This window comes from Pipistrellus kuhlii, unplaced genomic scaffold (assembly GCF_014108245.1).
Source record: "Pipistrellus kuhlii isolate mPipKuh1 unplaced genomic scaffold, mPipKuh1.p scaffold_m20_p_4, whole genome shotgun sequence".
NCBI lineage: Eukaryota > Metazoa > Chordata > Mammalia > Chiroptera > Vespertilionidae > Pipistrellus > Pipistrellus kuhlii.
The window spans coordinates 38,691,800-38,701,582 of NW_023425540.1; the positions used below are offsets into that span (position 1 = coordinate 38,691,800).

At 48.0% G+C, this 9,783-nt stretch overlaps 1 protein-coding gene across 3 annotated transcripts in view; it reads right to left on the bottom strand.

The window, feature by feature from the left end:
* Positions 1-1,319, bottom strand: part of SERINC5 (serine incorporator 5) — a 96,999-nt gene extending 95,680 nt beyond the window's left edge. Inside the window, exon 1 of one of the 3 annotated variants that reach the window (XM_036408803.2) lies at positions 1,142-1,319. In XM_036408803.2, coding sequence (XP_036264696.1) covers positions 1,142-1,168 — 27 coding nt within the window. In that variant the 5' untranslated portion in view covers positions 1,169-1,319. The remainder of the gene's footprint in view (positions 1-1,141) is intronic. The other 2 variants (XM_036408801.2, XM_036408804.2) reach the window with 2 other exon arrangements.
* Positions 1,320-9,783: the final 8,464 nt, after the last annotated feature.

Below are 9,783 nucleotides of genomic sequence, written 5' to 3' on the forward strand. Positions count from 1 at the left end.
AGCCCTAACTCCAGTGGCCACCCCGAAGAGGTGGGGTTATCTGCAGATTACCTGCGGGTATAGTACAATCGGAAGCTTTCAGAAACCTGGAACAGTTTAACCTCTCCATCGCTTAGGAGCTGGCCTCAGCTGCCAAAAGCTGAATGTATGAGGAAGCAAGGACATCTCTGACCCTGAATGCTCCCCCAGAGTTAAGATTCTTTTGTGGAAACACACCATGCTGACAGTCAGCGTGGGCTGGGAGGAGGAAGATGGACACCGGGAAGGCTTTACCTATTTCGTGTGTGTTTTTTTTTTTCCTAAATGCAGGGACGAGCGAGAAATGAACATTAAAGCGTTAAACCTATCATTCCGCCGCGATGCACCCCTCCCCGGCAGGAGACGCCTATCCCAACGGGGCATACGTTTTAAGACACCGAGAGAGTTTAACACAGAGTTATAACACAGGCTCGGGCAAGTTCAGTTTCCACCCAGAATGGGGGCGGGCTCCGGTTCTGCCCAGGCAGCCGCGGTGTCGCCCCCTTCGGGTCGGTCAGGTCGGGAAGCGCAGGCGGCAGGGCTTCGCCTTCCCCGCTCCTAGACCTGGGGGCTGTGGTTCGGATCCCAGGCTTGGAGACGTTCCCGAAGGGACGGACCCCAAGCTCTGGCGGCCTTGCAGAATGCCAGGCGCAACCTGCAGGGGCCTTGGGAAGCACCCGAGTTTTGCTCAGAGCCTGGGAAAGGAGGTGCTGTCTCCGCCCCCCGTCTTTTGCTGGGTGAGCCCCGGAACTCGTTAGCGTCCTGGGAGGCGATGACACCCGCCGGGAGCCATAGGGACCTTCCCCCAGGTCCTGCCCACCGCGCCCCAGCGCAGTCCTGGAGGCCGGACCGGGTGACCTGGGGGGGGGGGGGGGTGGCGGGGAGACTCTCGGGCTTCCCCGCGTCCCAGTGTTCCTCCCCGCCCGCGCGACACGGGATTTTCCCCGCCTGCCCCGCGCCGCGCTCAGGCCCGAGGGTCTGCCCCGGGCGATCCACCTCCCGCACCGTGTTCCACCCCGGAGCCCGGGCGCACAGCCAGGGGATCTGCCCCACCGCGCGGTGCCTGCGCGCCCGGCCCCGCCGCGCGATCGGCCGCCCCCCGCACAGCACCCGCCCCGCTCACCTGGCCCGCACAGCACTGCGCCGACATCGCGGCGGCCGGCACCGCGGGCGCCCTCGCCTGCTCCCGGCTCCCCGCCGACAGTCCTCCCGAGCCGGCCTGGAGCGCCCCTCCGCGCACGGGCTCCAGCCTCCAGCGCAGGTGGCCTCCCCGCGCCGCGCGGCAGGTACTAGGGCCGGGGTGCACACTGCCCCGCCCCGCCCGCCAGGACCCGCCCCTCCGCCAGCCCCGCCCTCCGGGACCCGCCCCTTCCCGGGCGGCGGAGCAGGCTCGGCTCGGCGAGCACTTCCGCCGGCGGCAGCTGTCACTTCCCGGTGTGGCCTTGGGCTCCGGAGTCCGCCGGCGGAGCGGCGGGCCGGGCGGTATCCCCCTCGGCTCCCCGGCTCCCGGGGAAACGCTGGCCGCCGGCTCCGGTAACGCGAGGAGTCTTTGGTGCTGAGATTCCTGGGCGCCCCGAACTCCACCGACGCTATGTATCCACGGGATCCCTGTCCCTGAAATCCCTTTTCCTTCCTCGTCTGCCACCTTTTGGGAAAGTCGTCTCTGCCCAAGCTTCCTCGGACCCTGCGCCAGGCTGTTGTGCCCTGATTTCCAGGGCACATGGGAGATGCAGCCAGAGCCCTGTGCTCACATCACTCGGTGTTATCACATCACTCCCCTCTTACCCTCCTCCTGAGAGCGCATCCCCAGCCCAGGGACTCAGTTTGCATCCCTGCGTTCTCTCACCTGGCCTTGCTAAAAAGGGGTCCCCCAATAATTGCTTGTTGCGTTCAGAAAGCAGAGAGGGTTGCCCTTAGTTTTTCCCCCTACCCAAATATTCTCCTCACAGCCACTGATCCAAAGAAGGATATCTGTTAGGAAGAACTTTGCCCCAAGCCCTTTTTGTTACCCAATCCCTTGAGTTCACTGCTTGGGGTGTTCTATTCAAGAACCAGGCATGGTTGTGGCTAGGTAGTTTAAGGTACTTGCAGCAAGCAAAGGAGATAAGGAATTCACATCCAGAGCTCTGCTCTGTCTCCCCAAAGGGAGGCTTAGCCATTGCTTATATGCACTACTTGGTTAACTGCATGTTGATTTCTCCTTTGCAGTTAACTCGCTAAGTTGGGTCTCTGTCTAGCTCATCCTGTTACAGCTGCTTCCGCAAAATACTGTGATATATTTTAACATTTAACAAGTATTCATTAGGAACAGCCCAGACCCGTATCCTATCTTAACATTTTTAAATAGGCATTACTGTGCCTGCTCGTTTTAGAAATGAGGAAAGTGGAGTCCAGACAGGTTAAATAACTTGCTCAAAGCTCCACGGCAAAGCTGAAGGAGCAAAACTGGGACTGGAATCAGAACCCACCAGTGTGCTCTCGCACATGGCTCAAGGCTTGTCATTGAGTGGCTTCCAGACAGAGACTTTGGCTAGGAAGTGACTGGCTGGGCAGTTTAGGAGGCGGAGACTATGAGGAAAGGCAATTATCGGAAGAGAAGTGATGGAGTGGGCCCTACTCAGCCATAGAAATGAAGAGTTGACTCTAAAAAGAATTTCTAATCATTTTTAATTTTTTTTAATTAATAATTTTTAAAAATTGTGAACAGTCTTAGGCCAGTGTGGCAATTCTGCACTGCGGCCGCCCAGGATTCACGAAAAGCCATACCTCTCACAGGACTTCAGGGAGCTCCATTATTGGCTGCAGTTGTCACTTTGGCCCCACCTCTCACTAACTCATTAACTCACTGGAGTTTCTGCCCCGTGGGAAGAGACAGGCAGCCTCCAGGGAAAGGGAAGGTATGAAATCCACACGTGTTTGAGCAGGTTGGGACGCTGAGGCCTCTGAGCCTTTGACAGAAACTGGAGTTCACGAAATCACAAAACTCTTACTAGGGAACACGGGGCTGGAGACAAAACTGGTAGTAGGATTCAGTCCTCCTGACCTTGAGTCCTGTGCTCTTTTGATCAAATCGATGCCAACATAGGAAAATTCCGTGACTATAAGGATGTCAGCCTTGCAGAGAAAGAGAACAGAAAACAAGTCTTAATAAAATAACCTGGGGATTTGTAGACTGTGCCCCAAGGTACTAGTAATGGAAGCCTGAGCTTTCAGAGCCAGGTACTTGCAATTTTTAACTGTACCAAGAACTGGCAGGGCGACCTCTGAGCCTCAGTTGTTTTTGTTTGTTTGTTTATAAATATATTTTATTGATTTCAGAGAGGAAGGGAGAGGGAGAGAGATAGAAACATCCATGATGAGAGAGAATCGTGGATTGGCTGCCTCCTGCACTCCCTCACTGGTGATCGAGCCTGAAACCCAGGCATGTGCCCCAACAGGGAATCGAACCAGGGAGGGACCCTTCAGTCCGCAGGCTGACGCCATATCCACTGAGCCAAATCGGCCGGGGCCTGAGCCTCAGTTTCATCTCTGCAAAAGGGAGCTGATAAGCCATGCTCCAAGGATTAGATAAACTCAACCCTACAAACCAGGCAGTTCATGTCTTCTTAAGCATGACTAAATGAGTAGCCCTGACTGCTATTCACAAGCAAGTTTAAATGATATAAAATTTTCTATGCAGGTTGATTCTCCTCTTCCTGCTGGAAGATCACAGAGGAATGTGGCCTTGTCTGGAGGTGCAGCCACCTTCCTGGCTCTGGGGGCTGTGCGTTATTATTTAAGGTCCTGTCGGTAGCATGCTGTGCATCTGTGGTAGGTGAACAAGAATAGAGGTGAAGTCAACAGACATAAAACAGTGGCACCTTAACTTAAGAACTCTGCGGACTTTTTCAAGTAAGCTGTTTGCTGTACGTGGTGTTCCTAACAGGCAGGTAGTTTTGCAGTCTCTCTCTTTTGAAGTGGCTGTTTCAGGAACAAGCAGTAATAGACCTGTTTTAATAAGGCTGTAGCTCTTGGCAGTCCATGTGAAATAGTTTCCCCTCAAAAGTTTTCTTAAATTAACTCAGTTTTTTATACAATATAATGATATATGTATATATAACATTATAAATAACCATCTTATAATTTGGTATTTTCCCTCCTGAATTTGAAGATTTCTTTTTCCCCTTCTTAGGAAGGAGAGTTCAATGTTGACTTTAAAAACACCACACCCTGAACTAAAAACAGCAGTGGCATATATATGTTATTAAAAAAAAAAAAAAAAAAAAAAGCATAACCATAGACACCCAGTTATTTTTACCCTTAATGAATTTAGAAAACTCTTGGTTCATAGGTCAATGCTTAACCACTCAGCCACGCCAACCAGGCTTCATTACAAATTTAATTTCCAGTTCAAGATTGGCTTAAAAACAAAATTAATTCTTCTACCTCCCTAAAACCTCAACTTAAAAACACACAAACAAAAACAAACAAACAAACAACAACAAAAAACCTAGTGATGTGTTCTATTGGGTTTTAAATATAGAGGAGGAAATTTCTCTAATATTCACTTGTGAAGTCTCCAGAGACCTCAAGCTAGTAGTGGAAGTTTAATTAATTTTGATTACAAGTCAACAATAAAGTATTTATTTACAACAAATAGCTATAAATTTGGGGCTACAAACAAAAAATAATCAGACCCCTATAGTGCCCCCACCTCACTCGTGCTGGTAACTGAATTCTTCTTTATTTCTATTAAATTAATACATACACAATGTTTTTTAAATATCAAAAACCTTTAAAATACAAAATGGAAAATAGCATCTTCCTTCTGTACAACCTACCTTACAGTCCCCTCCTCAAAAGCAACCATTATCAATTATTTTTGCAGCTTTCCTTTCACATTTTTAAATAATATTCTTACACTGTATATTATTATTTCCTGACCTGTTGATTATATTCTGTATTATCTTTTTTTTTAATGATTGGGGGGGGGGGGGAGAGGAAGGGAGAGAAAGAGAGAAACATTGCTCTGTTGTTCCACTTATTTTTGCACTCATTGGAGGCCCAGTGCACGAAAATTTGTGCACTTGGGGGGTGGGGGGGATGTCCCTCAGCCCAGCCTTCACCCTCTGGAAATCCAGGAGCCCTCAGGGGATGTCCGACCATCGGCTTAGGCACTCCTGGCCTCCCTCTGCGGAAGACGACTGGGTGGGTCTCTCAGGGGATGGCACCAGCTGCTTACCATCGCCCTTCCCCTGTTGCCCCTTCGCCATTGGTTGCCCCCCCCCCCCCATTACCCTATTGCTTCTCCACCACTGATCGCTGCTGCCCGGTGATCACCATCCCCTCCCTCTGCCTGGCGTCCCCTGCTGGCCCCACCTCCTACCACCACCACCCCCACTGGTCATTCAGCAGTTCAGTCGATTTGCATATTATGCTTTTATTATATAGGATTAGTTGCTTCTTGTATGTGCCCTGACTAGGGCTCAAACCCACAACCTTGGCATATTGGGACAACACTCCAATCAACTGAGCTGCCCAGCCATGCATGGCCTATTGTGTATCATCTTTTATGTTGTGTTATATTAAGCTGAAAGCTTAACCTCTGAGCACTCCCATCTGCCCTCTTGCCAATCTATATCACAGTTTTCATAAAGGTAATAGTCAACATTTATGTAATTATTGCTAATAAAATTATTATACAATGAGAGCATTTCTTTCTTAACAACTTTTTATTTTTCAGGCCTATCCCCTTTTCCTGGAGAGTCAGTATATTCTAGTAGTTAGGGGTAAGGATTGAACTCAATCAGATCTTTGCTTTGCCACTTACACAATCTGTAATTTTGAGGCTGTGACTTCATCTCTCTCCCCTCTTCTATAAAATAAGGTTTTAATAAGTTATATACATATGAAAGCACTTCGGATAGCACCTAACATGCATTAACTATAATATTTGCGTGGTTAGCTGTGTACCCAATCTTGATTTTTCTTCATCTATCTGCCTATCATAATTCTTTCTCTCAGGTACTCAACCATGTCAGAGAATCCATCAATTCCACTTTCCCAAGAGCCCTCTTTGCCTCCCAAACTGCTGGATGGCACCAGGCTGCTGCTGCACCACGGCCACCCTGGGGCCCCCTTGCCACTCTGTTGGATGTCTGGCTTTCTGTGGCCTCTTCCTCTCTCTGCTCCCTAGCTTTGGTGAGCACAGCAGCAGTGTCCAGACTCCAGAGCGCCTGCTTTGAACCTTAACTTCCCTTGAAATGCCCAACTTCAGATAAAAAATATTCATCTCCCTTTTTAACACTAATCCTTCCATTGTGCCTGATTCTGTGTCTAATTCCATGACCTGCCACCTTGATTTTCTGTCTCCCAAGCATTTTCAATCCTTCCTTTTAAAGGGGAAGGAAAATTTCCCCCCTCTTTTCTCTCTTAGTTCTTCTGGCTGATCCAATAATCAAATTGACATGAGACAGGTTACAGGAGAACTGACTATGTACAGACAGGGGTTCCATAAGAATATGGAACCCAAAGACAAATAGGGCAGTGAAGGTTTCTATGCCATCTTGAGCTAAGAAGAAAGCGGGGTAGTGGTTTGGGAAGTAGGCAATTCGCAGGTACGTGAGAAGGAACAAACATTTGGCAAATTCCTGCTGGGTTACTCAGAGGGAAGTCTAACAGAACAGCTTCTCTGCTTGGCTCCTCCCTATCTGCCACACTTAGTTCGTGTTGTGCTAAGGAGCAGTTCTTTGCATCCTAATTCCTTTAAACAGGTAATCAGGCAACTTAGGTAAAAGGTTCTTCATGAGTCTTTTGTTCCTTAAAAATAACAAGCTTAAAGCAAGATCCCAAAAAGGCATAAGGCATATTTTGGGGTGGCAAACTCAGCTCCCCCTCACTTTCTGTTGAATCATTCTCAAGCTACAAAACCAGGTCAAATTTCTATTATCTTAAACAACAAACAATGACCTCTCTTTTGTTGCCAGGCAGGGCGCTGTCAGGAGAAGGTCTGCATCAGGCTGGCCTGTAGTGTTGTGGGATTTTGACTTCGTGTGGGGAAGATTTCTCAACAGGAGTGCAGGTGGGTTTGAGAATGTGTTTGTTATAGCAGGGGACAGGGAGACAAATGAAGAACTTGGGGTAGAAGAAACATCGGGGAGAACTTAGGCTGTGCTTTGCTTTAGCCCTCTAGAAACGTTATAGGAAGGGAGTGAGCCGAGGTGGGGCTGCTTTAGCTCACTGGGAAGTCAGAGGAAGAAGGGGACTTGGAGACAGGATCAGGGGGTGAGCCCGGGCTGCTGCCCACTGCTCCCCGGGTTGCAGGTCTTGTGGAGTTGCAGAAGACCAAAGAAAAACGCTTTAAAGAAAGGGAGGGACACTGTTTAATACGCCAGCGGACTCAGGGAATTACTTTCCAAATCTGAGTGAAGAAACATGCAGGGGGCTTCTCTTTATTTCTCCCTGTGGTCTTTGCCCTGCAAATAGGGATTATGCTCCTGGTCCTTTTCTTGGGCCTTGTGAGAAAGCCCCAGGTGTTGGGGGTCTCCAGGCCATATCTGGTAGTCTGGCCTGGAGCCAGCATCAATATCCCTCCCTCTGGGGCAGTGCACTGCTCACAGTTTTATGGCCTCTAACAGGTTCTGCAAGACCAGTAGCTGGGAAGGAGGAAGTGACTTAATTACAGACTATCAAGAATATACACTGAGCTTGCTGGCATGGATTTCAATTGCTAGCCCCCCAAATATCAGGGTTACATTGAAATTAGCCCCTTTTAGCCTTCTCAGTGGGGACCCTTAGAAGTAAAAAGTTTGCTCAGCCTGTGTGGCCCAGTGGTTGAGCATTGACCTGTGAACCAGGAGGTCATGGTTCGATTCCCCGTCAGGGCACATGCCTGGGTTGCAGGCTCCATCCCCAGTGTGGGGTGTGCAGGAGGCAGCCAAACAATGATTCTCTCTCATTATTGATGTTTCTCTCTCTCTCTCTCTCTCCCTTCCTCTCCCTTTCTCTCTGAAGTCAATAAAAATGCATTTAAAACAGAAATAAAAAGTCCATGGCCTGGAAGGCACATGGGTGTGCTCTAGAGCAAACCCACATTGAGTCCTTGTCCTGAGGACTTCTTAATCCATTTTTTTTCTGCAGGCGAGAATCTTAGGGGAGGGTTTCACAGACTATTCATCGGCTTCCTGGGTGCATGTGTAATATGCTGACGCATCAGAATGAGTGTGTAGAGGAGGTCTGGATTATTCTTTGGCCTGGTTTACTTTTACCTTAGGTGTGTCTGGCTTTAATAGGGTTTTGTTATTTGTTCCCCAACTTCATTTGTCCTTGGATTTAGCTGGCACACATGGCATTAATCGGGTCTTTGTTCTCTCCCTCCCAGGCAGGGTGATTTAAGCGAGGTATTTTCTGATCAGGGAGGAGGATTTAAACCATTTCTCCCAAGTGTCCTTGGTGGGGGAAGATAAGGTCTTGTGCTTCACAAGCTGGCTGTAAGCTGCCCACTCTGTTTGGCCTTGGTTTTCTCGTCTGTTTCCCCATTCCACTTGCCCAGGAAATTTTCTAGCTTCTTACTGTCCTGCCACACTGCGACTCAGTTACCAGCCTTTCTGTCTTTCTCTCTCTAAAGCTTCTGAGATAAAGGTTGGTGCTTCTCTCTCCGGAACCCCCTCTGGCTGCCTCCTGCCCGGCCAGGCCACAGAGCGGAGCGCTGTACCTCCTCCTGCTCTCTCGCTTTGGGCGGGAGGAATAACTCCTCCTCGAAATAGTTTTCTTTTTATCTCTTTATCCAAAGGCAGAAAGAAAACTGAATGTCACTTCACTAATCCGCTCAGCTAGTGAGAGGAATTTTTTTCATGTACTTTCATTTTTTCCAAGTTCATGGAATGACTGCGAATAACCTTATAATGTGTTACCTGGTTAAGATTTTTAGGGAAGATTTGTTTTTCATTTTTTTATTAAGGTATTATATGTGTACATATCTTACCATTGCCCCCCTCCCCAACCCCATCCCCTTACATGCCCTCACCCCCCAGAGTTTTGCGTCCATTGGTTATGCTTATATGCATGCATACAAGACTAGGGAAGATTATTTTAGGAAACTGGAGAAATCTGTTGTTTGTAATGATCAATTTAAAGGAAAATACTCCTATAGAGCACCCCAGGGGACCCAAATTCCAAATTAATGAAGAGGCTAGAGGGTTGTTCAACAGGTTTTTCTTCATCAGTCAACCCTTCTGGGATCAAATTAATTTTTTTAAGTCCTCTTGGATTAGGAGCCTAGTCTTAGAAGCAATGGATATATATATATATATTCTCCATGAGAATATGTAAAGTTGATATTAATATTAAGATATATATTTCCCCCTCCACTCCTATCCTGGTTGTGTTATGTGCACTCAGATTTTGAGTTAACCTTTCTGTTAAGAAAACTCAGTGGAAAGGTTTTAGAAAGGTCTTGTCTCTCTGATTAAATTAAAATATGCAATACTTTAAAACAATCTGTTTTTAATGATTTTTAGAGAGAGAAAAAAGGAAAGAGAAACATCCATGAGAGAGGAACATCATCAATCTGCTGCCTCCTGCCCGCCCCCTCCTGGGGATCAATCTGGCAACCTGAGTATGTGCCCTGATGGGGAATCAAACCAGCAACACTTGGTTCCTGGGTCAAAGCTCATCTGCTGAGCCACACTGGCTGGGCAGCAATAGTCTTTTTTTTATTTTTATTTATTTATTTATTTATTTATTTATTTATTTTATTTTTTTACAGAGAGGAAGGGAAAGGGATAG